The following is a 27,863-nucleotide window of genomic DNA, read 5'->3' on the forward strand; positions in this document are numbered from 1 at the left end:
CCTCCTTTACACAACCCGTCAATCTCTAGTTCATCCTCCTAAATTCCTCGCAAGTAGAGGGCAATTTTCGATGCGATTTAGGGGAACCAAATGATGGAGTAGCTTTCCACATCTATCAATAAACTGTTCATCTGTCATATGTTTCAAAAGTCGCTTAAAGGGTCATTTAATTGTAAAATATTATTAAAATATTTAATGTTCTACTTTGTGACTGAATGTTTGTTTTTCACTGCAAAGAGCTGCTAAACTGTTTTTCGTTGTTTTCAATGACAATGACAATAAAGTCTATCTATCTATCTATCAATCTAATAGCTGTTTTGTAATTGCTTTTCCCCATGTTGTCCATGTATCTGTTTTTATGTTTTTTATTTTTTTCCACTCACAATGTTGTTTGAAGAACTCTTTATAGATATTTAAATCAATATCCTCCTCATAAACACTAACCATACACATCCATGCAACACACACACACACTTTCTTTTTTATATATTTACTCTATTGTTGTTGTTATTATATATCTTGTCCTAATTGTTTATCACTATTATGTCGTCATATTATTTCTTTATATTAATCCTGTCTCTAGGTGGAGGCTTCAGATAAGCCCAGTGTTTGTTTTTTTTGCCTCTTCCTGCACTGTATATTATTTATTTATTTATTTGTTATGTTGTATAGTCTTAAATGTGTGCAAAACAAATAAACAAATAAACCAAAAAATAAGTAATCCATTGCGTAGACGTGTTTTGGAGACAAACCTGCTCTTTAGTAACAACATTACTAAAGTTACTGTCTTTTGTGTTGCATCTGTTAACACATATCATATTTTATACATGTATATAAAAAATAAACTTTAAACTCCGCCCTGTTGGTTTGTCACGGAGACATTAAACAAACAAACCCGTACACTAATCTCAGTATGTGACGCTTGTTTTGTTGCACCAGGACGTCTGGTCTGAACAAAAGGCAGCTGAGACTGACATATTAACTCAAAAATTAAGTGCAGATGCTGTTGAATTAAAAGCCCTTTTTAAAAATTGATGTGTGCTTTATAGCATGGTTGTAAATTAGTGGTTTGTTGCCAGCACTAAGTATCCAATAGGAGCTGGATTCCGCTCAACCGGGTGACTTTCGGCGTACGCCATGAATAAAATCAAGTGCAACCTTCCATGTTCTGCCTTTTGATTGGATCACCAAAATTTCAATCACTTTCTGGGCGGAACTTATTTTAGGGCGCGCCAAAAAACCTTCATTGCGGTGATATAATCTCGTTGAAATACGCTCTATTACTGAGTAAAAATTTTAGATTATTGAGGAGTCAAAATGTAATTTCATTTTAAAATCATATATTGGGTAAATGTCAACGTCATAACAGGAAAGAGAAATGATTGGTTCATCGTCAGGGTCTCTCTCGCTAACCATTGGCGGAGCCACCTGTCAATCACATTTCTAACCGTCGGCCTCGTGTATTCCCCGACCAATCAGATGGTTTGTTTTCGAGTTGTAGTGGGCGTGTCTATACGCGTGTGAGGAACTGTCATCGAGCAACGAGCTGGACAGCTGCCTGCCGAGCTAGCAATGCTAGCCTGTGTCTCCTCCATAAGCAATAACAGGCTTCCACTTCAGGTAATTCCTCAACTTTAATAAGCGGTAAACATCTTACCAACTGTCTGAAGCTCTGTGTGAAATAATTATTAAGTTACAAGCCGTTTTTGCAACGTTATATGGCTGTTTTGACAGCGTTAGCGTTACCTAGCCAACGACAGCAGCCATGCTAGCTACCACGTTATGTATGGAGACGACTCTTGTACTCATGTAATACAGCTTATTAGGACAACTGATAGTATAAATAACGTATTTATTATTAACTATTACCCCCATTGCACTTCTAGATTAATGTCAACCTTCATAGTATAACACCAAACCAGTGGTTAGGCTACTATAATCACTACAAGGACTGTTAACACTGCAGGAGCAATGTGTAACTGTGTGAAATCAGTGTGATGCTGTATGGGTTTAGATTAAAACTGAAGCTACAGTGAAACGATATTTTGACATTGAGTATAAGTTAAATTATAGTTGCATTCATCTATTAACATTACAATTACTTGGAGTAGGAAGATGCCAATGAGAAGACAAGACTAATGATTAAACCTTACTAGTATTTTGGGGCTGTTAGATCACTTATACTTTGTGACTGATGCAATCTGAGATTTTGGCGTTTAGATGACACAAAACAGGTGATTTAAAAGGCCATGTGTCAATGCATAGAAAGGGGGAGACACCATTTGTCATTTTCATACTCAAAGCTACTCATATGCAATTCTTTGTGTAGCTTTCTCTTGCTGTCATCCATCTGGACTGCCACACTCCTTATTACTCATAAATAAAATAGATTAGTGGATAACAATCGAGCAATATTATACATTATGTCATGTTAACACATTATCTTTTACAATACACCAGGTCTTGATGTGCACCATTAAGAGAAAGTCCTGATTTTGACGTTTGATTAAGTATTTGTATTAGGTGATAGTAATGTAAGCAAATAAAGTATATGTCACAAAGCTGTACAATTTGCAGGATGCATATGAAATAAATTGCTTTGCAGACATAATTTCTGCAGATGATAGTGACGTAGTGACAAGCAAAGTCCACTTTGCACACATCAGGTTAATAAAACTATTTATCAATTCTCCACTGACATATGCTGCAGGCAAATTCTTCTTCAATGGATGCATTATTACTATATGTTACCTGTCAGTGTAATATAGTTTTATTTTTTGTTACAAAGAAGAAGCATTGAGTAATGTTGTTGCTGATAGAAGAACAGTTGAACTGCGCAGAGAGAGTTCAGCTCAGTCGAAGCAGGAGCAAGGAGAGGGCAGAAAGCGGAGGGATCGCTCTCGGGTTTTATTATGCTCAATTTGACCAGTATTTGCCAATCTAACCGGTCGGACTCATGGTGAAGAGGAAGAAGACGTCGCCTACTAGCGAAGAGCACGAAAATGGGTAAAATAATGTTTAAAATAAGCACTTTATTTAGAGGTCGACTGCGCCGAGAGGAGGTTTCGTTGTCGTTTCTGCAGGGCGCTAAACTGAAAAGCGCTCGCATTTCAATTTAGTTGAAATTCAACCTTAAATATTAGCCTTTTTGAGGCGAAAACACTCAATAAAACACCGCCGACTCCTACTAAACTGTTCTGGTTGTTGAATATAATTGATCTCAAGACGTTTAATGCAAATATTGTGTGTTTGTTTTGTCGGGACTGGAGAGGGGATTTGAAACAAACAGCGGCGGCCATGTTGAGAGACAGTGAACGTCGTCTCTTCAGAAGTTTAATTTTGCACACCGCTTTTGCTCCTTAATGTGACACATTTTGTTTTGACTGTGTTTGTTGGCAGCATGACGCTGGGCTCCAGGGAGGGGATCGGTGTCGATGGAGGGAGGAATCCGTCCAGAAAGCCCGACGAGGAGGAGGAGGAGAGCGGAGAGCAGGCGAGCGAGGAGCGCAGTACAAAGGAGGGAGACGACGGAGTGGAAAGTCTTAATCCATCAACAGCGGCTCTCAGCCCCGGTTCGGCTCCGGTTCTGCCCGCTTCTCCGCCGAACCGAGCCGGGCTTGGCTCGACCCAGCAGCTCCAGACCTCGGCGGAGTCCACCCCTCCGTGTCACGACCAGCATCATTTTCTCCGATCAAGCGTTCGACCTCCGAGCAAGCGCATCCGGAAGGATTCAATCGGCTCCACCATCAATGGACACGGAGGAGCCAAATCTAAAGGTATATGGATGTGATCAGCTCAGAGGAAAGTGTCTATAGGGGGTCTGCCCATCAGCTGGCACTGTGTTTACTTGTTTGTTTATCAGTGATGGCTACACTGATGCTGGTTCCGTTGTACTCTCTGGGTTGTACTCTGGGTAGATGTTTGGCTGCAAGTTGCAATACCATCCTGTGAGCCATTTCTGTTAGAAGAAGACCAGGACGTAAATTTAAATGAAGATCTGCCTATTTTCAGTCACAATTTCTTGGAAACTTGATGTTATGGCTTTAAAAGCTGCAGGGCTGACTTGTCAAGTGAGTGTAGAAAATTATAAATTACAGGTTTAAGACTGACGTGTTTCTGCATGGAGAGCAGCATTATTATAGATGGTTGCTTACACTTTTATTTTATTTTTATTTCTGTCAGAAAATATAAATTTGTGAATTAACTTTTTTTTGTGTCATGTCAAAATAGAATTATCCGTAAACGCTTATCCTATTCAGGGTTGTGGGGGGCTGGAGCTGATCCCAGCTGACATTGGGCGAAGGCGGAGTACACATGTCAGACACTGACATTGGTGAATTGAAATGAGAGTGTGTCCGAGCAAAAAAAACGGGCTTTACTGACTTTTAAACAAACCAAAGGATTAGTCTCATCGATAACTGATCACATATAATGATAAACACTGAAGAAAGGCGAGGCAGTCGGTTGGGGTTAAAGGTATGGATGTGATCAGCTCAGAGGAAAGTGTCTCTAGGTGGGATTAGCAGGGGGTCTGCCTGCCCTCAGCTGGCACTGTGTTTAGTGTTTGTTTATCAGTGATGGCTACACTGATGCTGGTTCTGTTGTACTCTCTCTGGGCCACCGGCTGGGTTGTACTCTGGGTAGATGTTTGGCTGCTCGAGCTCAAGTTGCAATACCATCCTGTGAACCATTTTTGTGGAAGCAGACCAGAACTTAAATTTAAATTAAGATCTGCCTATTTTCAGTCACAATTTTCTTGGAAACTTGACTTTTAAAAACGCTGTCAAGTGAGTGTAGAAAAATATAAATCACAGGTTTGAGACTTGAAGCGTTTCTGCATGGAAATGAGAGCAGCATTATCATAGATGGTTGCTAACACTTTTATTTTATTTATTTTTTTTGTCAGCAAATAGAAAAAAGAGCAGTTATTTAATTGGTCATGTCAAAATAGAATTATCTGTAACCACTTATCCTATTCAGGGTTGCGAGGGGCTGGAGCTGATCCCAGCTGACAGTGGGTGAAGGCGGGGTACACATGTCAGACACTGCCGTTGGTGAATTGAAATGAGTGTATCCGAGCAAAAAACTAAAGGTAGAAGCTCTCAGGCTTTACTGACTTTTAAACAAACCGAAGGATTAGCCTCATCAATAACTGATCACATATAATGATAAACACTAAAGAAAGGCGAGGCAGTCGGTTGGGGCTAAAGGTATGGATGTGATCAGCTCAGAGGAAAGTGTCTCTAGGTGGGATTAGCAGGGGGTCTGCCTGCCCTCAACTGGCACTGTGTTTACTTGTTTGTTTATCAGTGATGGCTACACTAATGCTGGTTCTGTTGTACTTTCTCTGGGCCACCGGCGGCAGGGTTGTACTCTGGGTAGATGTTTGGCTGCTCCAGCCCAAGTTGCAATACCATCCTGTGAACCATTTTCTGTGGCAGCAGACCAGAACTTAAATTTAAATTAAGATCTGCCTATTTTTTTGTCACAATTTCTTGGAAACTTGACGTTATGGCTTTAAAAACGCAGGGCTGACTGTCAAGTGAGTGTAGAAAAATATAAATCACAGGTTTAAGACTGAAGTGTTTCTGCATGGAAATGAGAGCAACATTATTATAGATGGTTGCTTAAACTTTTATTATTTATTTTTTGTCAGCAAAGAGAAAAAAAGAGCAGGATGACCAATTATTTAATTGATCCACTGATCCAATCAATTTGTGAATTAAGTTTTTTGTGTTATGTCAAAATAGAATTATCTGTAACCGCTTATCCTATTCAGGCTTGCAGGGGGGGCTGGAGCTGATCCCAGCTGACATTGGGTGAAGGCGGGGTACACCCTGGACAGGTCGTCAGACTATCACAGGGCTGACACATAGAGACAGATGACCATTCACACTTACGGGCAATTTAGAGTCAACAATTAACCTAACCTACATGTTTTTGGACTGTGGGAGGAAACCGGAGAACCCGGAGAAAACCCACGTTAACACAGGGAGAACATGCAAACTCCACACAGAAGGGCCCCGAGCCGGGTTTGAACCTGCAACCAAAATAAAATAAAAAAAGAGAATTATCCATGCATGTCACCACAAACAATAGTGATGCAACAAACAACTAAAAAATGCCACAGTGAAGCATTGTCATTTTAGCAAATGTCAGACACTGCCATTGGTGAATTGAAACAAGAGTGTGTCCGAGCAAAAAACTAAAGCTAGAGGCTCTCGGGCTTTACTGACTTTTAAACAAACCGAAGGATTAGCCTCATCGATAACTGATCACATATAATGATAAACACTAAAGAAAGGCGAGGCAGTCGGGTGGGGCAGGTGTGTTTGAAACTTGAAACAGGGTGACCTTATTGCCCTCCATAATGTCATCGATCCACTGATCCAATCAATTTGTGAATTAACCTTTTTTTGTGTCATGTCAAAATCAAATTAATAAAAGACATGTTTGTACAATTTACCCATGCATGTCACCACAAACAAAGCTAGAGAAAATGTAAGGCTCTCAGGCTTTACTGCCTTTTAAACACATTACAGATAACTGATCACATATAATGATAAACACTGAAGAAAGTGGAGGCAGTCGGGTGGGGCAGGTGTGTTTGAAACTTACAGCTACTGAGGTGGTTTCTGCCAATTTAAAAGCCTGTTATTTAACACCAACAACCAGAAACCTGCCTCTTCTAGGGCTGACCCGAATGCCTCGACCGTTGCCGTGGTAATCAACCTCCAAATCAGTTTTGAAATGCTTTTATATTTATATATAAGTATGTAATAATAATGTATAAATCCCCAAATAGCCCATGAAATAATGAATAATCCCTCAACATTATTCATATTCAACATGAATTATTATTAGTTGTTCTCAGGCGGATATCGCTGTTTGTTGTGTGTAGAGGTGCGTGTGTGTACAGTAGCGCGGCACTGAAACTGGGGAGATGGAGACAGACAGAAGAACGTGTCAGCCTGCTGCGTCGCGCCGTGAAGCTTCAAATACCTTCGAATATTTCTCACCAAAGCCTCGAAGGCCAAAGATTGGTATTCGAGACAGCCCTAGCATCTTCCCTACTCAAGGATTTTGTTTTTTTCTCACAGATATAGGGAAGAATTATTATTATACTAACTTGTTTCAGTGTATATAATTATGCTGCTCTGTAATGACAGTATGTCCGTTTTTTTCTTCCTTAAAAAATGACTTTATAAATGAATTGGACTCGGACCAGACAGAACATTTACAGTACATTGATGAGTTGGTGTGCTCTGACAGGTATGACTGGTGGATTTCTTTTGTTGTTTTTGTAAAGAGAGAGACAGTGAATAATAAGCCTTACTTATTTTAACATGATGCTATATTGGTGCACATCTATTTTGGAAGAGACACATCTAGGTTAGAGCCTTATGACCCACACAGAGATTTGTATTTGTAAATGAACTCCCATTTTGGCGGAAACTCTACATTTGCCTTAAAATAGAGCAGTGCTGCAACAGCTACTGCCTCTGTGCTTCTCTTTTCTAATGCCTCTGGCATTGTGCTCTGCGCCGGAGTAAACGCAGCTATTGGAGCCCCATCAGAAGTTGGTTTTGGACCCGTGTGCTGTGGACCTGGCCGTGGGGACTGATTGCTTTTCCTGCCTCCCTGCCAGAGCTGAACCACAGAGGGGGAAGCTCTGCAGGTTGTGCAGTGTAACGGCAGTGGGTGGCTGTGCATGTATTTTAACATCTCCCAAACCAACTACAATTGTGTTATTCTTTCCGTGCCATACAAAACAACCCAGGATGTCAACCAAAACATTTGCCTCAATGCTCACATGTTTTTACTCTGATATCAAAGTTGTTTTTACTCTGAATGTTTCATGACTGATGGATTTGTGGGCTCCTGTCTCTGTGTAACACAGGGGCGGAGAATGGCTCTTCCTCCCAGGGGACAGTGGGACAGTCGGGGCCTGTGGCCGGCTCCACGGGGGGAGTGTCGAAGGCCTCCAAGGGCCAAGGGTCTGCTGAGAAGGAGGAGCAAGCTGGCAACCAGAAGAGGGCCCGTCGGCAGTGGGAGTCCTGGAGCACGGAGGACAAAAACAGCTTCTTTGAGGGGCTCTACGAGGTAAAGGGCAGAACCAAATACGTTACACTTTCAAGTGTTGACATTTATTATTGACATCTTATACTCATCTCTAACTGCTATGGTCTCCAGCATGGGAAGGATTTCGAGGCTATCCAGAACAACATCGCGATGAAGTACAAGAAAAGAGGCAAGCCGGCCAACATGGTGAAGAACAAGGAGCAGGTCCGCCACTTTTACTACCGGACGTGGCACAAGATCTCCAAACACATTGACTTTGCCAATGGTGAGCTGCCCTTTATTTTTGTCACCCAAAAACAGGTGGGACCTTACTGAGTCTCAGTAAAAGTTGGAGGGTAGAACAATATTTATATCTTAGAGTTAGAGCTCCACATATTACCGTTGTGTCCATTAGAAAATAGAAGAGTTAACATGGCAGTCGTATGTGTCCGAGGGTTGAAAGGGGCTTTAGCTCATATTATTCACTCCGTACGTCATGACGGGAAGACACATTTCTTTCTTTCTAGTCATATCCAGGTTCATGTTTTTTCACTAATCCCCACACTGTTGTTTATATAGCATTTAGTTAGGCAGGCAGACTGAGCCCCTCTCCACTACAAAAGGCCCCCAGTGTCACTGTCGTGTTATCTTTACGTTGCATACACATGCCTCCTGCGTTGCTGTCGTTGTGACTTGTGCCACCTTTCCTTCCCAGCGTACTCCAGAGTGCTGAAGAAATCCTCTCAAGAACTGTACGGCCTCATCTGCTACGCCGAGCTCCGCAAAAAAATCGGAGGGTGTAAGTGAAGACATTGTTTGAATGCATGCCTTTTTTAAAAGTTGTTTTGTGTGTTAGTTTTGGGACACGAGGGATGTGATTAAGCGCTGAACCCTTCCAGTCATGGGGGGACGGCTGCTCCTGAGGGACGATGTCGTAAACAGCTCTGTGTTTTGTCTTTGACAGTAATGGATGATAAGAACGTGTCAAAGCTGAACGAACTAATCCAGCAAGGGTAAGTCGGTAGTGAAATTGAAACAAATGCATGACCCACTCACACTGTTTTCAGTTTTTATGTTAAATAAAACAGGTTGTGTTTACATGCACACATCTGAGATTGTCAAGTATGCATTTTTTTTCATTTTTAAGCACTATATCACATCTGCAAAAAACACAGATACGCTTACACCCTCAATATGAGGTCATGATGAAATATAATACAAGACATTTTATCCTAAGTAGACCACCAACATCACTGACTAATATTACTTACTGCATGGTTACGGTGTTATTAAATGTTTTGTTTTTTATTTTGTTTGCTACTTGTGCAGTTATTCAGCTAATTCTGTGACGTTTATGTGATCCAGAAACCTTAACATTAAAGATTTCACTGCTGTTCTGTGTGTTTCGACCAGGGCCACCACCGTGCGTTCCAAAGGGAGGAACCTGCGAATCAAAGCACCCATGTGCCGAGCTCTGAAGAAACTTTGTGACCCAGATGGTGAGCGTGCGACGCACAGACAGACACCCAACACACACACTGTACATGCAAAGTAAACAAACATCAGTGCTGAAAATCCAAACCGTGGCGATGATGAGGCACAGGGTCTGTGGGGGCGGGGTTTTGGCAATAACAATGGCAGCGTGTGGGCTAGTGGCGTTTCCATGGTAACTCCGTGGGAGCACAGTGAGGAGGACGAGCGAGAGGAGGGAGATGACTGGTCCGACCGACTGGCATCTTCCCCTCTGTTTATTAATAACAGACACTCGCCAAACTTAGAGAAAACCAATGATGAAAAACTAGAATCCCACTGCATCTGAAGTCTTTCTCATGTAATCAGTGGTTATTTTCAGTGTTTTGCAAAAAAAAAATCTTGGCAAAGAGCTTCGTCGTGGTTCCTTTCCGTTTCCTCTTCAGTACCACTGAGTTTGGCTACTGTGTTTTTGTTGCCTGCTAATCCATTAAGCATGAAAGTGTGCAAGAGAGCTGTATTGTATTTTTGTGGCTCTTTAGGTTCAGTATTTTGTTGTGCAGTTCTGCGAAGTTTTATGACTTCATACTTAATAAATCCCTCTGACTGGACGCCGGCTCTAGCTCTTTGTTGGTGTTTCTCATTCAATCTCACTGTGTCTTCGTGTCCCTGCAGGAGTGAGCGACGAGGAGGACCAGAAGCCGGTGCGTCTGCCCCTGAAGGTGGCAGTGGAGCTCCAACCACGCAGTAACCACTCCTGGTCCCGCGTTCAGAGTCTAGCCCACAACCCTCGCCTCAGGTCAGGACATGCCCGTTAACTAAAGTCTGAGAGGAAGTTAATTACCAACAAACACAGCGATATCATGATTGTATAAAATCCATAAACATTTAGTACATTTTTCTTGTTTGTTATTGTCAAATCGTAGTTTTCAGGATAAATTTGCCAAAAGCACAGCTTCAAACCGCAATGCCTTTTGGCAAATGAATGTCAGTTTTTAGATGTCGCTGTTTGCATGAATGCATCATCAAGTAGTTTTGAACTGAAGCCCCACACATATCATAAATCCTAAGTATATATGTGTAGTATATTTTTAGTTGCCCGGGTTGAAAGTGAATCTTTATTCTCATTTGTGTATAAGTTTATGTTAGGAGCATAAAAACTAAATCACCCAGCCCAGTGCTGTTCTGCACCATGTCACCACGGCAGCTTGTAAAATCAACAACTATCTTTTTGTTGCGTCTTCTCCAACTCAGGATGGTGGTGGAGCTCCACAGGAAAGTCTCCAGCCTCATTGAGTATCTGAAACAGAAGTGGGCGTACCACGACCAGCGGATTGTATCCTTTTAAAACATCATATGGTTTGCAACTTTGTAGAGCAGAAAAAAACATTTGTGTACAGTAAACATGCCTATTTCTGTCAGTTGTGTCCGAGTCCTTGACACTGACACTTCAGCTCAAGAGTCTGATGGAGAGGGAGGCCCTGGAACGGGGCCAGTCCGGCTCAGCCTCTCCCAGCAAATCCCAGCAGGAGGAGCTCTTTCTTTTCCCCGCTGAGAGCAGCACTTTGACCACGCTGCCTGGTGTGGCACGCGTCGTTCACTCCAAGGCCTCCTGCACTGTACACTGGCTGGAAAGTGGCAAGAACCGGCCCAACGCTAAGGAATTGCCAGCTGCCCAGATTCTGGGTATTCACACGGCTCCACCACTTCGGACTGGCACTAAATCTGGAAGGGGAGGCGCCGCTGCTGGTGGCACTTCAGTGACTGTATTGGGTGATAGTCGACGGACTGAACCCCTTAACCCTGAGCCTTCACAAGACTGTTCTACAAAGGTAGAAGAGAAGAGACCTCTGTCGGTTTCTAGCCCTGCTTCCTCTCAGCAGACTGTGGCTCCTAGGGAAGAGGGAACTGGGATGGGACCCTCTGATGGGGGAAAGACCTGTACTGGTGTGGAGGCCAGTAGTAGTTTAACAGTGACCAAAAGCATGGAGAGGTTGTGTAGTGGTGCAGAAAGCTCATCGGAGCAGTGCAATGAGGAGCAGAACACCAGCACCTCTTCCCCAGAGGCTAACCAGACTCCTCCAGCCAAACCTCCAATGAGCGGCTCAGAGGAGGGGATGTCGCAGGGCTCAGCACTGGCAGGCAAAGAACGGGCTGTCGAGCAGATCCGAGGGGAGGGCTGGAGTGCCCGTGACGCAGAGAACGTCACCCTGGCTGAGCTCTACCTGATGTTTGGCAAGCCTGGCAAGCTGCAGCTGGAGTACGAGTGGCAGCCAATCGCGGTTCCTTTCCTCAACCAAGAAGACGGACAAGCCTTGGCACAGCTCAAGCCCAACAGGACACAGCGCGTTTTACGCTGCCTGCTCAAGCTGGTCGCCACTGAGGTCAATCCTAAACCTTTGGTAAACTTTTTAATATGAAACAAATTTAGCACTGGGAATGCGTTGTGAATTGTGCTGTACCACCTTTTAAACACTAGTGAAGGCATTACTTAAAAATGTACATGTAGAGCAGCAGATGGTGTCAATAATGTGTCTTCTCCGCCAGGCTCCAGAGCTGTGCTCCACAGCTCCATCGCCACTCAAGACCCATCAAGAGGAGCAAAACCAGGCCCTCACACCTCCGGGGAAGGGTCCCATAGCAGGTGTTCGCAGCCCCAACTGTGGCCGGCAGCAGGCCTCTGTCCGAGGGGCCCGGTTACACCTGCCAGCTGCTGGAGTCCCAGGTATTTATGGGTCTCTCTCGCATATTCTAATGCCACTACTACAGGCACTAAATGTGAAGTCAACTTCGGTGTAGCTGCTTCCCTGTCAAGACTGTAACTGCGGTCTTTAGCACACTAGTGCTTTGAATACTTATGTGTACTTTGTGTACTGTATTTCCCAGTATTGTTAGAAAACCCCAGGACAAACTAGCTGTTCCACAAACAAAAGAATCACTGGATGCTGCTCAATGGTTTTATACATTATTCTTAAATATTCGTCCCTCCTCACATGGCGTATCTTATTGTTCCTCCCCTGTTCAGGTGGACGCAACCTCCCCCGCTCTCTGCTGGGGTCGACGGCGGGCAGCGAAGCAGAAAGCAGCGTGTTTGCAGTGCCCACCACGCTGCCCCCCAACAGCTCGCGGCACAACCGAATGTTTTCCCCAAACAAGGAAGCAGAGCTCGCCCTCAAACAGCAGCTCGACTCTATCAGTGTAAGACGGAGCAATGCAGTATTTCTTACACCAATTGTACAAAGACTAAATTGGCATATCGTCCACACGCACAGATGTTAATATGCTGTTTTTTTGTTGTTTTTTTTACAGATGCAGTCCGATCTTTTCCTTGCAAGACAAAGAAAACCTCGAAACAGACAACTCCGGAAACCACTTGTAGTTCAGGTAAGAGAAGAACAGAGAGATATTTTACTTTATCTATTCTGTAGTATCGCAATGAACAGCAACACGTCTCTGTAGCTTTGCCCAGTAATATGAACTGTCCTTTTGTAGTGCCTTGAACACAAATTCTGCCCATTGTAAAGCTGTGATAAAGAATATGGAGGAAACATAGTTCCTACAGCTGTTGAACATGTAGCATAAAACGTCACGGCTAAAAAAAAATGTAAATGTTCAGCTTGAGTAAGAAATGACGCAAAAAACTTGAGTCTGTAACATGTACAAACTCCACATAGTCGACCATGATAGGGTTTGGGTTGGGATGGGGTTAAACGCAACCTTATAGGGTTAGGAATTGGTTGAATACTTGTACTTTAAATGTCTTTTCTAGCGCTTGTCTGTGCATTTAGTTCAGTTACTTACTGTCTTACTATCCACAGAGAACACTCCTACCCCGAACTACAGGAGATACTCCTCAGCACGTCTGCTCCTTCTCCATCCTCTCCAACTCCTCTGCCACAGGTAGTCCTCAGACATCAGGATCCCACAGATAGAAATGTTTAAAAGATTGTACTGTTACGTTTACGTCATACTTGCGTTGTTGAAAATAAGTCCTTGAATAGGCTTATTTATGTGCAACTGTTGGTGATATACTCAGCTAATGGGCTCTTTGTACATAACTACATGTTGTCATTTCTCGTTTTCGACAACTACTCTCTGCTAATCTCTCGCTCTCTCACTTCCTGTTTCTTCCCTCAGGAACTGGATCTTTCCGGCCAATCCACGCTCGCCTTGCTCCTTCCTCCCGCCCCCTCCTGTCCAAAGCTTCCCCTGCAGCGTCCAGCTCTGCAACGTCCAGCCAGCTCTCCAGTATGTACCGCTTTCATTATTTCATCAATATCGGTTTTATTCAAATGTGTTAAATTCTACATGGAGTATAATTTATGTTATACTGTTGAAGTTTGAGTATTTAAACTCTTCTTGTCTTCAGTTAAAAAAAAATAGCATTAGCAGGAATTCTCTTTTAATTGGCTTTTAAACACATATTTTATGACATGGCTCCTTCACTAAATGGGCTCAGCAGCAACCAAAACAGAGAATCTGCATTTCATCAATTGTACGACGTGTATGGTGTTGTTTTGCGAGCTGCCATTTAAAAAAAATCTGGGTCAAGTGAATTAAATATTGCGGCTGCTATTGACGGCAACTTGGCTATTTAAAAATCGCTGATTTGTGCAGGATATCCTGTGTTGCGCTAGTGACGATTCTCTTTGACCAATCAGTGGTCTGCAGTGTTTTAATTCCACCTTCTAATATCGGCTCAGCTCGCTTGGAACCTCGACCGAGGTGGTACCAAGAATGGAGTTCTTCTATTGGTACCATCCAAACCTTTTACTAATATAAACGCAAAAAATAACTGTTCTAAATAATGTGTAACGAACTGAACTGGATTGTTGGTGGAAGTATTTTAAATCAAGCTTTTGTAAAAATTAAGTTATTTATTTATTTTTGTGCAAGATTCTCTGGATTTGTATCCAGAATCGAGTTCCGGTTTCAAAGTATATGAACATGATTGAGATCTTTCCTCCCACATGATCTGACAGTCAATCTGGTTCTGAACAAATACTCTTTTGTGCAGTAAAAAGACAAAAAGAACATTCTTCCAGCTCCCATCTGCTACTCTCTGTCATGCTTTCAATTTTTAGATTCAGATTGTTGTTGAGTTTAATTGCTGAAGTTACATTTTGTTTTATCCATCATCACATGCTCAGTTACTGTTGATACTTAAATCAGGTGTGTGCTGATGTGACAAATCCCCTGTGTTTCTAAACTGTTAATACTCTTTCAGGTGCCATTGACCTGGCAGCTAAGACTGCAGGTATCATCCCTGGCAGTCCCCGTCGGGAGCTGAATTCTCCCGCTGTCGATAACAACACCCTGCTCGCCACCACGCCCATCGATGATGCTGAACCAGACTCTCAACTCCTCCAGCACAACGTCCCAGAGGTCAGCAGCACACACTGATCCAAACTGGGAGCTTTGCTTCACTTGGCGTCTACACATAACCTTCCTCTTTGGTTTCATTTCTCCTCACCTCCACATTTATGCTAAATGGCTACTGAATATCTGAGGTTTAACATGAATGCAGGTCACGTCTCGGTAGAATATACTGTAATAACCTAAAGGGCGGTGGTGTGGTGAAGCATGATGGAACTACTTTACTGTGAAGGTGAAGTGGGACTCCATTGGGCAATGCCACAGTAAAGTACTGCTTGTGGCCCTAGAAGAATAAGATGATGGCTGAGTGCAGTTATTAGTGCAAGAAACAATAAGGTACTTATGTTGAGTTGGGACCCACAAGAGCAAAAAGCCATGTTTTTGTTGTTTTCTGAAGAAAAATGTCCCGTCATTCTATCCGAGCCTGGCCAGCTGCTCTGAAAACTCATCTGTTGAGGAAATAAAACCGTAGAAAATCAAACAAAGCAGCTCCAAATGAAGTGCTCTCCTTGTTCTTTTTCACAGAATGGTCAGCCTCCACCGTCTCCTGGAGTGACCGGCGGCGGGGACTCCCTCCTCTCTCCACCCAGCGTAGCCTCGCTCCTGGACATCTCTCTCCCCGGCCCCCCCGAAGAGGCTCTAGCCCCCGGGGAAACTCAGATGCACATCAGCGACTCTATCATCGAGCTCGCCATCAACTCTGCCCACTACGGTGCGTTTCTACCCTACATGCTGACATTAACATAGAAACCTAAAGTGGAGTGTATTTATTTATTTTTTAAATTGCAAATTGCAGCATTAAATTAAAATGTTTTATACCGGAGTGTCGTTTGTTTATTTAGATGAAACGGGTCGTAAACATTTGCAATCCACATCAACAGGGTTTGTGTTCTTATGAGAGCCTGTGTTGCATGTTAAGACAGTTTAAATACTTGAACATTGTGTGTGTGTGTTTGTAATCTAATGGCTGTTTACCTCTTCTGCTGCAGGCGAGGAGGCCGCTCTCTCTCCAGCCAAGCTGAGCAACAACGACGGCTCCAAACTGTTGACCTCGTCTCCCTCGGTCAGCCCGTCCAGAGGCTGGATCCCATCGCCCAGCCACGACCCCCAGTGGTACCCCAGCGACTCATCGGACTCCACGCTGGGATGCCTCCTCTGTAAATCCTTTTCTCTCTCTTACATAAACATGGACAAGCACACACACGAGCACTCTACTGTCTGCTTCCTATCCAAAGAGTTGATATTAGAAATGAAAGTTAAAGCCTGAGACAGACAAGCAGCCTGTTGAATTGAAAATTTAAAAAACTACAGACTGCAGGTCTCTGCTCCCTTTTGCATCTATGAAAACTCTAACATCAGCTTATTAATATGTGCTTAGTTTGGCCCAGCATTCAAAATGTTAAGACTGTAAAACAATACATACTAGCTTTAATGTCAGACAAATTAACACAAAGAACTCTTTGTGACGTCAAACTTGTATTCTCTTATTAATGCACAATGATACTGACACACTGTAGACTTCCTCTCGCAGTGACGTCCCATAAAGACGACTTTGTTTCCACTCTTCATGTGTGCTGCTGTCCCTTTTATTCATTGTTTGTCTCTTGTCCTTCCAGCCAGCATGGTGTCTCCTGATAAGGGCAAGCGGACCACCCTAACCCCGTCTGGCCCCTCCAGTGGCACGGCTTTGCTTGGTCCTAGCCTGCTGGACTGCAACTCCCATGATTCCTTTCAGTCCCGTGGCCTTCCTGATGTCGCAGAAGTAAGTTTCTCATTACGGGATATGTAAATGGAAATAATGTTGGTATTGAGTCCTTGACAAATTAGAAAAATTTTCATTTTTTTTTCAATTTTTTTAGTTGCAAACTCTGCCAGTCTAAAAATGGGCTTCCTTGTAAAGTTTGACATTTTTGGGGAATACAATTATTTACTTTCTTGTCGAGTTACACATCGGGGGAGTTTTTTCATGCGATTTATTCTCACGTCAGTATATTTTTTCAAACGATTTTTCTGAGCCTTCGCTCAGCTAATGCAGGCATCAACCAATCACATGGTGCGGAAAAGACATATTCAATATGTAGGCTACACTATATTGTACAACAACACGGAAGCTCCTTGGTCCGAACCAGGATGGTAACTTTCAACATGGACAAAGGCAGCACAGACCAGATCCACTCCTTCCGTTCTTACCTTTCACAATAAAAGCCCTAGACATATACACTGCATACCTGTTTACCGGAGGAAACTCAAATTCACTCAGCATTTTGCTAAAAGCAAACTCAACAAAATAGCTTACAGTAGGTTAGGCTATAAAACAGTTTACCTCAGAAAGACTGCTGAACCTTTTATTGAAAAGGTGTTGCAAATTTGCATCTTTGCTGGTATGAATAGTTTTAATGCAAAATATTTGCAACCGAGTATTTCCCATTTTCGTGACGTTTATTCATCACGCCCCCGGTGTGTAAAGGCCTTTAGATGAGAAGATTTATACCACTCATGTTAACGTGAAGCTACAGCCAGCTTTTCAGTTGTCTTTGCTGTTGTCATTACTATTGTACATTGAAATCTCTTTGGTTGTCTCGCAGATGGACTCTCAGCTTGCTTGTATGATGAGCGAGAGCAGCGTGGACTACATTGCTCGCTTCAATGACCTGGCTCAGGAGCTGGCTGTGACCGAGCCCTCCATCCATCCACCCTGAGGTTAGAGAGGACCTGGCTCCAACGACCCAACGGCCATCTGGAGGACACGAGTCTGAGACTGTCGCCTTCTACTTTGGAGAAAAGATGGCTGTAGAGAAAAGACCGAACCCCCCATCCCCTGCCCCGTTTGTAAAAGTGCAATAATAACAGTGGACCTTTGACCACTGTTCAACACGAGTTAGAAACTCGTTGGTTTAACTGAACTGTTCTTTAAGTTGAAATGCCCTTTAAAAGAAACAAACACTTTAGAAAAACAAATGCGTTTACAAAACACAACCTCATGTACAGGAAAATACTATGCCATATCTGAACAAAAATATTTTCACTGATCTTTTAATGTCTCTTCCTGCTCTTTGTGTGTTTGTCCGTCTTCTGCTCTCTGATTAACCCCACAAAATGTGTAAATCCGTCAAAATGTGCAGTTCAGATCCCAGCTGGTGGCAAAAAACAGCAGATTTTTTTGAAAGGGATGGCAGTGAGAAAGAGGTTGAATGTGGTGGGACTTCTATTCAGTTGTTATTGTGGCCTCAGCTGCAAAAGTAGAGATAACACAGCAGGGCAGGTAGAAGTTAAATCCTCCGATACTGCCCGACATTTCATGTGCTCTTTTATCAGTTCAGGTTGCATTTTAGCAACATAGCCTGCCGCATGTGTTTGGAATCAGGTTTGTCATTTCTTACGGTCAAATGTTACATGCAAAACGGCAGCTTTTGTTGGTTGACTTCATTGCTAACCTTGAAGCTTGTGCTGAAATCACATTGTCGCCAGTAGCTTCATGCAGCATTCATCACTTCTAATATGTTGAGATGATGATACAGATTGTCTTCAGGTTGGCTTGTTGTTGCATCAACAGGTCGACATATTGTTTTTATTTTAAATAACCATGTCGCAGCAGTTGGGAATGTTTTCACTCAACTACCACGACAAATAACATTTACTTTGGCTCTCTTGCTTGTGTCTCATTCGTTCAAACAAAGAAGCGAGTCGAGCCGTTTTCAGTCGAGGACTAAACAGAGGCACTCTTAACCCATAATGTGATCAACCACGTATTCATTATCATCGACAGACTGAAATTAAAACCGTCATGGGTACCGTTTAAAGTTCCCAGTAGTGTTACGCTCCGTTTCAACTCCACGAGAGCGAGTAGTTGGAAGTATCTAAGGAACTCGAACACTAAAGCCATAGTTGACGCTCCACTTATTTTAAGCTTTTTTAAATCGTGTTCTTTAATCACTAGTAAAACCTGAGTGGTTGTGCGCAAAACATTAATTCCCCATTGACTTGTACTGATACCGGATGCTAACAAAACACTATGGCTAATGTCAACATGACTCTAAACATGTTCACCATCCCTTTAACATCAGCCAACACTCCGTGTGGGGAAGTTAAAGGGAAATTAATGTTTTTAAGTACTTTCCCAATTTAGTAGTTTCATCATTGCGATGTAGTTATTCAAAGCAAATACAGTCCAGACTTATCGCATCCTGATTTTTTCTACGAATTTCAATTAACCAGCATCATCAATATGCAGTATTGTGAACATTTTGTCTCATCAACATGTTTAACTTCATCTCTGTGTGTAAATTATCAGAGAGCTCTTGTCGTCATTCCACAAATGGGATTTTAAAGGTTCGCCTCCTTCAAGCACCTTGAGGGCTTTGACTCTACGATGTAAAAGCTCTTGTGACGTTTATTCGTTTGTGAAAAGGCTTCATCTTCTCACACTAGATACAATGAAGAGGAGTCTTAATGAGGAATAAACGACAGGTTCGTCTTTGAATCTGGCTTTTTTTGTTTTTTGTTGGAAGGATTTATTTGTACAAATGTCAATTCCAGTATTCAGCGCTTTTGTAACATAACGTAAATTGTTATTTGGACTATTTATTGTTAACATTTCAGAAAACAATTTTTTTTTGTTTTTGTTTAAGTTAATATTAAGAAAGGAAAAACCTGTTTAAAGTTTTCAGTTTGTAAAGGTGTTTTTATTCTGTGTATAAAGATAGTTATAAAAACTTAGTTTTTTTGGTATTCATTGTGTGCACTTTGTGTTAAAACCACTTCAAATGCAAACTTTTACAAGGATAGTATGTGGCCTGAAGACAATGGAGTAGAAGCGCTGCTGGGTTCTCTGTGGTAATCACATACAGGTGCTCTTTGGATCCTTCAGATAGGATGTGACCTTTTGGGTTATTAGCAACAGCTTTTCCAGAGATAGCTAAGTGGTTTCACTGTTGACCCCAAACTGAATCCCTGACTGTTGAAGAAAATACATTCGCACTCATCAAAACAATTTAATGATCTCAACAGGAATATACAAACAGAAATACAGGAGGGGGTTGTGATGTTACTCATCTGGACTGACTAAGCAATACAACATTAGTTGAAAACAGCTTGAACCAAACAGGAAATCAAACTGACCACAAAAAAAGCTTTTTCCTGGGCAGCGATGAGCAGAATGTCCTTCCTCTACATGTGTTAAAATCACTTTGAGCTTTGATGCCACACGGTACAGCTGACCCAGAAACATGTCAGGTGCTGAACCACATCTACATTAAAGATACAAGATCGTTTAGTGTGATTTTGTTTATCTCTTTCTGCAACTGTTGTGGGTAGATCCTCTGCCAAAACAGCATACATGATATTTTTATCAAATCCTGCATTTTGGTAGATTAAGTGATGTTTACACATTAAATCTCACCCGTTCTCTTTTTCAGTCATTCAAATGTGATACTGCAGGCCTTTATGGGTGTTTAACATGAAAGTCACTCACCACACTAGGTCCTGTTACAACATACATGTTTCTGGTTTGTTTGGGGTTAACGAAGAGCTGCATCTATTCACACCTCCCGTCCATTTGGCCTCCAGGTGAAGCAGTCTCTTTTCATGTTTTGGTCAATGTGCCTCATAACGCGCCCCGTGAGCGTCGTGGTAAATCCCCCTGCTGACGGATCACTTGTCTTTTTTCTGCTCCTTGCGAGCGCGAGAGGACATGAGTTTGAAGAAGAGCGCGGGCCACAGTGTGCGGAGGTAAATGGCCAGACTGGGCAGAGGTCCCGCCAGAACGACGTCTTTGCTCTTCTGACGGACAGCCTTCAGAACCGCCTGAGCCACATCTCCGGGGTCCCGACCCATCGCTGTGGTTTTATCCAAAACTGAAAACAGAGTTGCACAAACAAGAAATGTTGCATCAATGACACCCAGTCAGTAGGTCAACTAATACAGAAAACGGTTCTATTTCTGGGATGGTATTCTTTCTCTTGTTTGTCTTATCATTTTTTAATTCCATTTCAGCCTATTTTTATCTTCTATCTATTTATGTGTGTTTCTTTTATATCTCATCTTAAAGTGTAATTTTTGTTATTTTTCAACCTGAATCCTAATTTCCCATGTTTTTGTGTCTAAATGACTAATGGGGACAACACTTTTTGAAACTGGTCCAGTATTGAGGGAGAACGCTGTAACCGGCAGCCGCGAAACGAGCTCCAAGGGCAAGTGAGCAGCATCAATGCAACGTTACGTCCACTAGAAGTGCTTGTTTTTGCCACTGACGGGCTCAGATTGTTATAATAAGTGTCTGACAACATTATGGAAAGGACTCTACAGAGATATAAAACATTTTTCTTACCTTTCGCTTAATCCGGTCTGTTTGTAATTGTGTCCAAGTTCAGCTCAAGGAGAAGTCTTGTTGTGAAATTAGAATATCTGTATACTCTGGCTCAAATAAATACGGGCGGCCATCGAATTCAAAGACCTCATCCACATTACTGAAATCATCTAAATATTCAGCAACGACACTGAAAATATTCTAGATAACAATAAGCTACAACACAACAAACTCTGCCCGGCTGGCACTCCCGTTTCCACCTTGGATGTATTCCACTATTCCACCGTTGTCTCCCGGCAACACGTCGCCTTGCCAGATTTCAGAACGAGACTTCTCCTTGAGCGAGACTCTTTCCATAATGTTGTCAGACACTTATAATAACTATCAGAGCCTGTCATGTCAGCTTATAGCCTCAACAGCAACATATTGCAGCATGTGAGCAGCTGCTGTCTACAGCGCTCTCCCACAATACTGGACCAATTTCAGAAATTGTTGTCCCTATTAGTCAGTTAGACAGAAAAACATGAGAAAATAGAAACCCAGGTTGAAAAATACCAAAGTTACCCTTTTAGGTTTTTTCACGTCTACAATGCAAATTTGTCACACTGGTTGAAATGCTCTCATTGTTAGTGTAATGACACACAGTAACACACTTCGCTGCCTCACCTCCATACTTGGAGCCGTCTCCTGTGACGGCGTTGACCGACAGGCTGGTTTTGATGTACCCAGGACTGATCACGGTCACTGGGATCCCGTAGCGTTCGATCTCGGCCCGTAAGCAGTCGAAGTAGGCCTGGGTGGCGTGCTTAGAGACGGCATCTGACCAACACGTGTACAAACCAGAGTCCTGCTTCATTTATCAATCAACCACAAAAATTGAAAAAACTCTTGGGTTTTTATTTGCCTTAGTTAAATGAGAGAAGACAACTTACAAGCTGATCGGTAAGGAATGGCTATCTTGCCCTGGACGCTGCTGATGACAACGATGTGGCCACTGCGCCGACGAACCATGGAGGGCAGGAGAGCTGTGAAGGGAGGAGAGAAGAAAGAAAGAGAAACAGCTGACTAATGTAGAATATTGTGCTTCCTCTCCTTTACGTTTATGCCTCAGCCACTTCCCTTCCTTATTTTAATTCAAGATCCTTTAAGTAACTCCTCTATGGTTTGTCTCCCTTGTGTATTTCTGTCTCTTTAACCCCATCAAGACTACTTGGATCTGGCAACTAAAAGAGCTCCTCACTAACCTTGAGTAAGAGCAATGGGCCCAAAGTAATTTGTTTCCATGACATCCCGCTGAACTGAGAGGTGGGTGTCCAGTATGTTGCCGCGGTAACTGATTCCAGCATTATTGATAAGGACATCCACTTGTCCGTAACATTTCAGGATCTCCTCTGCAGCTCGGTCCACTGTGTCGGTGTCAGAAAGGTCGAAGGTAACGGTGCTGGGAGTGTACGTCTGGTGGTTGAACACAACAGAACAGAACTTTCATCTACCTATGAATTTTTTAGTTTTTATTTTACTATAATACTATGCATTTCCTTTTTTTATTATCATGATTATTATTATTTTAACAATTTTCCATTTATTTTTTGCTCACTTACTTATTATTATTATTATTATTATTATTATTGTTATTATTTTGTCTGTTTGTTTGGCTGTTTCTTCTTGCTTTTATTTTATTTTATTTATTTATTTATTTCCCCCTCACATAACAATATTGCATACATAAATACATAAATTAACAAAACAGAACAGGTATCATATGTCTGCACCAGTATTGTATTCAAGCTGTTTCAAGTAAGTGTGTGTGTACACACCTGCCTCTGTGAGCCTGTTGAACTTGCTGTAAGCTCCTGGACCACCTGCTGCAGACGAGCTGCATCTCGTCCACACAGCACCAGCCGTGCGCCTGCAGCGTGAAAGACCCGGGCACACTCTGCAACACAAAAAACACACCTCTTGTTCATGGTGACTATCAAACTGGGTCATGTTAGCACATGCACCACGACACCGAAACATGTTCCTGTACATTATCTTACTACTACCCAACTGAAATTAACAGCTACATAGCAATGTTATTTGGTTTGTAGAAAGCATCTACATGTAAGTTGAAGAGCAGAAGAAATGGAGGCCGACCTTTCCCCAGTCCAGAGCTGGCCCCAGTGATGACCACCACGGCGTCCTGCAGAGCAGCTCCTGGTCTGAGGCGGACCAGTATCCTATAAAGCAGCAAGATCCCCGCACTTGCTAAAACCAGCTGAAGCACTCCTCCTCCCATGACGCGCTCCATGTCTGACAATCACCCTGCCTGCTCCACACGAGCTACCTGCACAGACAAGATCAAAACAATAGTCAGGAACAGTTTTTCCTAACTGCCACTGTTGATTTGCATGATTACAACATTTCAATCTGTTGCTCTTGTACAGAGAAGTCATCCAACAAAGGTCTGTTAAAACAGAACATTTTGTCATTTGTCATATGTCGAACGAACCACCTCTGGTAACCTGCAGAACACAACTTTATCTTAGCATCAACTTGGGCTACTTGATTGTTTTCATTGTCGATTAATCAGTTGATTATTTTCTTGATTAGTCCATTAGTTGTTTGGTTTTAAAATGTCAGAAGATGGTGAAAAATGTCGATAGGTGTTTCCCAAAGCCCAAGATGACGTCTTCAAATGTCTTATTTTGTCCACAACTCAAAGACAGTCAGTTTACTGTCATAGAGGAGTAAAGAAACCAGAAAATATTCACATTTAAGAAGCTGCAATCAGAGAATTTTAACTTTTTTTTTTTCTTAAAAAATTAATAAAACCGATTACTCGATTATCAAAATAGTTGGCGATTAATTTAATAGTTGACAGCTAATAGATTAATTGTTGCAGCTCTAGCATCAAGCCATAGGTAACTCATGCACGGCATCAATGATGAAGGATTAGTTGATCAATGGGAAATACATTTTTTCAGCTATTGGCTTTTGACATGTCAATTTTTGGATGGACACTGGGATTCTAACAGCTGAACTTCAGACTAAGTACGCAATTTTAAGACATGATTCTGGTAACTTGTCAATCATTTTTCATATTTTTTTAGTTTACAGGCTAAATGATTTATTATTTAAAATATAATGTATAGTATATTTGATAATGAAAACTATTCTTTATTGCAGCACTAGTTTTCGGATTATAAACACCAAAATAAATACCAAATTCTAGGGCTGTCCTCAACCAAGTCGACTAACATTCAGACGACTGTTGACTAATCGATTATTTGACTTCGACAGATCTGTGAAACTGAGTTCCTCCACAAAGAATCACACAAAAGCACCATTTAAATCTTGTGTTTACCAGAGATGTGCTCATAAGTTCCTTAGAAATAAGTCATTCAGCATGAAAAAAAGCATAAAAAACGACTAATGGACTAAATAAATCTTTAGTCGACTAAGACAAAAAACAACTGATTAGTCGACTAATCGACGAAGAGGGGGCAGCCCTACCAAATTCAGATACAAAATTAATAATAACACCAAAAAAGGACTTTAAATAAGCCACAGTGTGACCTTGATGTGTGTGCCCTGTAAGCTCTCGAGCCCCCGAGCCAAAGGGATTGTGAACGCTTTAAGGTCCAGTGCATTTAGTTAAGCCCCTTCCACTTGTCCCGTCTCCAAAACACAACACAAACAGTCAGCATGGCAACAGGGACAAGTACTGACATGTAATGAGTAGACACACAAAAGGTGGAGACACAATCTCCCTTCTTACTGTGCTGGGAAAAATATAAGGATGTGAGTTGTTTTTTTTCTTTGAAAAAATAAATAACATATATCCCGAGTTCATCCATCTCCGTCACAAAATACCATACTTAAGTGGGGAGAAAAATCAATGTGCAATATTAGCTGCAAAATATGTTGACTGTTGCCATACAATAAGAGGTGCTACAAGCTGCTACAAACATGCTTCTGATTAACTACATCTGTAAAAGAATGTTTATTTAAAATGTGTTTGGGATATTGTGATTATTTTGATTATTTCTTGTGAAATTGTATGATTTATTAATATGTAATTTCACTTTGGCAATAATATAACCTGAACATTCATGCCAATAAAGCTTATTTGAATTTGAGTAGACACACACACTCAGATGAAATGAAAGGACTTTCTTTTTAAAAGGAGGCAACCCAAAGTGAAATAGACGTAATATATACTGGAAAAACAAAGTTCAGAAACTTGTGTTTGGTGGATTATTTCTCTGTTGTTACAATGCTAATGGTCATTGTATTTTACATAGTTGGAAAGCCTGTTTATTTACCTTCGCAATGATGTCCCACTTGTAAGGATCATGCATTTGTGGGATGAGCAGCACAGCTGATTATGTGGGTAGCGCCCAAGAAAAATTTGCCAAAATGCTCCGTCAATGGTAAACAGTGTATTCTCCTGTTGGTGTTGACTCTTGTTTTGAGTTGTTTGGTGGATTGGATGGTTGAACTCTCTATCAGTAACAAAGAACAAACAAGACATATTGGCTATTTTACACTTTATTCATTTACTACACCGTCAGGAGCCTCAGTAGCGGTGGAAGATCCATACGCAGCCACAACAGCCTGGCACCTCCTCCTCATGCTGGTCACCAACCTGGTCACACATTGCTGTGGGATGGCGTTCCATTCCTCAACCAGGATTGGTTGCAGGTCAGCCAGCGTGGTTGTGTTGGTAACTCTAACATGTACAGCACGCCCAACCTGATCCTACAAGTGTTGAATTGGGTTGAGGTGTGGACTCTTTGCAGGCCGTTCCATTCTCTCTACTCCCACATTGTGGAGGTAGTCTGTGATAACCCTGGCTCTGTGGGGGTGAGCGTTGTCATCTTGGAGGATGAAGTTAGGTCCCAGATTGTGGAGATATGGGATCGCCACTGGCTGCAGAATCTCGTCCCAATATCTCACTGCATTGAGATGGCCTTCAATGATGACAAGCCTTGTTTTGCCAGTGGGGGAGATGCTGCCCCACACCATGACACTGCCTCCACCAAAAGCTGTTACTCCATCGGTGCTACAATCAGCATAGCGTTCTCCGCGTCGTCTCCATACTTTGACCCTGCCGTCCAACTTTGGCAGACAGAACCTGGACTCATCACTGAACATGACATTCCCCCACATGTTCAGGTTCCATTGTCTGTGTTGTCGACACCAGCGCAAACGGGCCTGACGGTGAAGGGGAGTCATTGCAGGCTTCTTGGTAGCCTTATGAGAATACACTGTTTAGAGCATTTTGGCAAATTTTTCTTGGGCGCTACCCACATAATCAGCTGTGCTGCTCATCCCACAAATGCATGATCCTTACAAGTTGGACATCATTGTGAAGGTAAAGAAACTGGCATTGTATTTTACATCGTTGGAAAGCCTATTAGCATTGTAACAACAGAGGAATAATCCACCAAACACAAGTTTCCAAACTTTGTTTTTCCAGTTTACATAAAATAATATAGCATTTAGTCAATTTAGAGTTCCCTTGTACCGTACTAGTAGTGGAGGATATTTTTATTGTGTGTGTGTGTCCTTGCAGCTGTACACATTCCTGATTGTGAACACAATTACTCAAACATCTGACATGACATGAACTTACACCACAGGTCCCCCACATTAGATCAATTGATTTGACTATATTTTGGTGCTCCGTGCAGCATAAATCTGAATTTGTATGAGTAAAAATGTGGTTTTCTTGAAATCACTGAAACTATTGAAACTAAAATCCTAATAAGTGTTTTTAAAGCATCAATTGGCATATGTAGTGACACATACCTGCTTTACATCTAACTTAGTTTCACAAGAGGACACAATATATAACATAAGACTAACTTACAAGTGACAGAACACAATGAACATGTATTAGAGATCTCAGAGATACATTAGAGGTACATAAAGAAGTAAGGATTATAATAATACTCTCCATATACTCAATACTATATTTTAGTGCTCCATGCAGCATACATCTTAATTTTTATGAGTACAAATGTGCTTTTTCTTGAAATCACTGGAACTACTGAAACTAAAATAAGTGTTTTTTAAGCGTTTGCTAGTTTAATGCATCAATTGGCATATGTAGACTAACTTACAAGTGACACAACACTATGAGCTCTGCATGTGTGCTCCTCCACAGTGTAACTCACTAGTAGCTACATGGCTGTGGATGCTTATATTAACGTTATCTAGCTTCCACGTTGTAATATAACACTAACTCAGATACACCTGTGTTTAGTGTGTAGTTAGAGCTCACCTGAGTTGCTGTGCTGATGTTCAAAACAGCAGCATGAGTCGGTGATATGAGCAGTTCCTGGCTGTGCTAGGCTGACAGAGAAGCGACCCAACTGTGATACGCCCGGAGTGTTTCTGGAAGGACTTCCGGATGTGTTCCCCGCTAGGAATTATGGGAATTGGAGTTCGGTTAGTCAGTAGCCTGACTGAGGGGCTGCATAATGGGCTCAAGTGTGCCCATATCTGTGACACACAAATTGGACTTTGTGTATATAAGCAGCCAAATAAACCTAACGAGCTTCTTTTTTTTTTATCATAAAAGACAATACAGATTAGAACAGATAATAATGCACTATATTCATTTTTAACAGTCTCTTCTGCACTATATTCACTTGTTTAATAG

At 42.0% G+C, this 27,863-nt stretch overlaps 2 protein-coding genes across 3 annotated transcripts; one reads left to right on the top strand and one right to left on the bottom strand.

Moving 5' to 3' along the window:
- Positions 1 to 1,474: 1,474 nt before the first annotated feature.
- cramp1 (cramped chromatin regulator homolog 1) lies at positions 1,475 to 19,622 on the top strand. 2 transcript variants are annotated; one of them, XM_074655740.1, is made up of 20 exons: positions 1,475 to 1,620; positions 3,400 to 3,776; positions 7,901 to 8,103; positions 8,194 to 8,347; positions 8,777 to 8,860; positions 9,026 to 9,074; positions 9,475 to 9,560; positions 10,207 to 10,330; positions 10,786 to 10,867; positions 10,986 to 11,933; positions 12,079 to 12,256; positions 12,557 to 12,729; positions 12,841 to 12,915; positions 13,350 to 13,431; positions 13,669 to 13,779; positions 14,759 to 14,916; positions 15,433 to 15,619; positions 15,897 to 16,064; positions 16,524 to 16,669; positions 17,493 to 19,622. In XM_074655740.1, exons 2-20 carry the CDS (start codon positions 3,401 to 3,403, stop codon positions 17,604 to 17,606), a joined length of 3,498 nt encoding a protein of 1,165 aa, XP_074511841.1. In that variant the 5' UTR covers positions 1,475 to 1,620; position 3,400; the 3' UTR covers positions 17,607 to 19,622. The 2 variants fall into 2 exon arrangements, with proteins under 2 accessions (XP_074511841.1, XP_074511840.1); XM_074655739.1 differs by lacking the exon at positions 1,475 to 1,620 and adding an exon at positions 2,622 to 3,006.
- dhrs7b (dehydrogenase/reductase (SDR family) member 7B) lies at positions 19,396 to 27,645 on the bottom strand. The gene is made up of 7 exons (XM_074655741.1): positions 27,483 to 27,645; positions 23,348 to 23,537; positions 23,029 to 23,147; positions 22,456 to 22,666; positions 22,144 to 22,236; positions 21,878 to 22,030; positions 19,396 to 20,759 (listed from the first exon to the last, which is right to left on the bottom strand). Exons 2-7 carry the CDS (start codon positions 23,499 to 23,501, stop codon positions 20,557 to 20,559), a joined length of 933 nt encoding a protein of 310 aa, XP_074511842.1. The 5' UTR covers positions 23,502 to 23,537; positions 27,483 to 27,645; the 3' UTR covers positions 19,396 to 20,556.
- Positions 27,646 to 27,863: the final 218 nt, after the last annotated feature.

This window comes from Sebastes fasciatus, chromosome 13 (assembly GCF_043250625.1).
Source record: "Sebastes fasciatus isolate fSebFas1 chromosome 13, fSebFas1.pri, whole genome shotgun sequence".
Lineage (NCBI taxonomy): Eukaryota > Metazoa > Chordata > Actinopteri > Perciformes > Sebastidae > Sebastes > Sebastes fasciatus.

Excerpts from the sequence above, each read along its gene's own strand:
- dhrs7b (XM_074655741.1), bottom strand. The coding sequence starts at position 23,501 with ATGGAGCGCGTCATGGGAGGAGGAGTGCTTCAGCTGGTTTTAGCAAGT. Across the intron at positions 23,148-23,347 it reads CAGCTCTGGACTGGGGAAAG|AGTGTGCCCGGGTCTTTCAC; the intron begins GTCGGCCTCCAT and ends TTTGTGTTGCAG. Across the intron at positions 22,667-23,028 it reads CAACAGGCTCACAGAGGCAG|ACGTACACTCCCAGCACCGT; the intron begins GTGTGTACACAC and ends TTCAACCACCAG.
- cramp1 (XM_074655739.1), top strand. The coding sequence starts at position 2,957 with ATGGTGAAGAGGAAGAAGACGTCGCCTACTAGCGAAGAGCACGAAAAT. Across the intron at positions 12,257-12,556 it reads GCCAGCTGCTGGAGTCCCAG|GTGGACGCAACCTCCCCCGC; the intron begins GTATTTATGGGT and ends TCCCCTGTTCAG. Across the intron at positions 12,730-12,840 it reads AGCAGCTCGACTCTATCAGT|ATGCAGTCCGATCTTTTCCT; the intron begins GTAAGACGGAGC and ends TTTTTTTTACAG.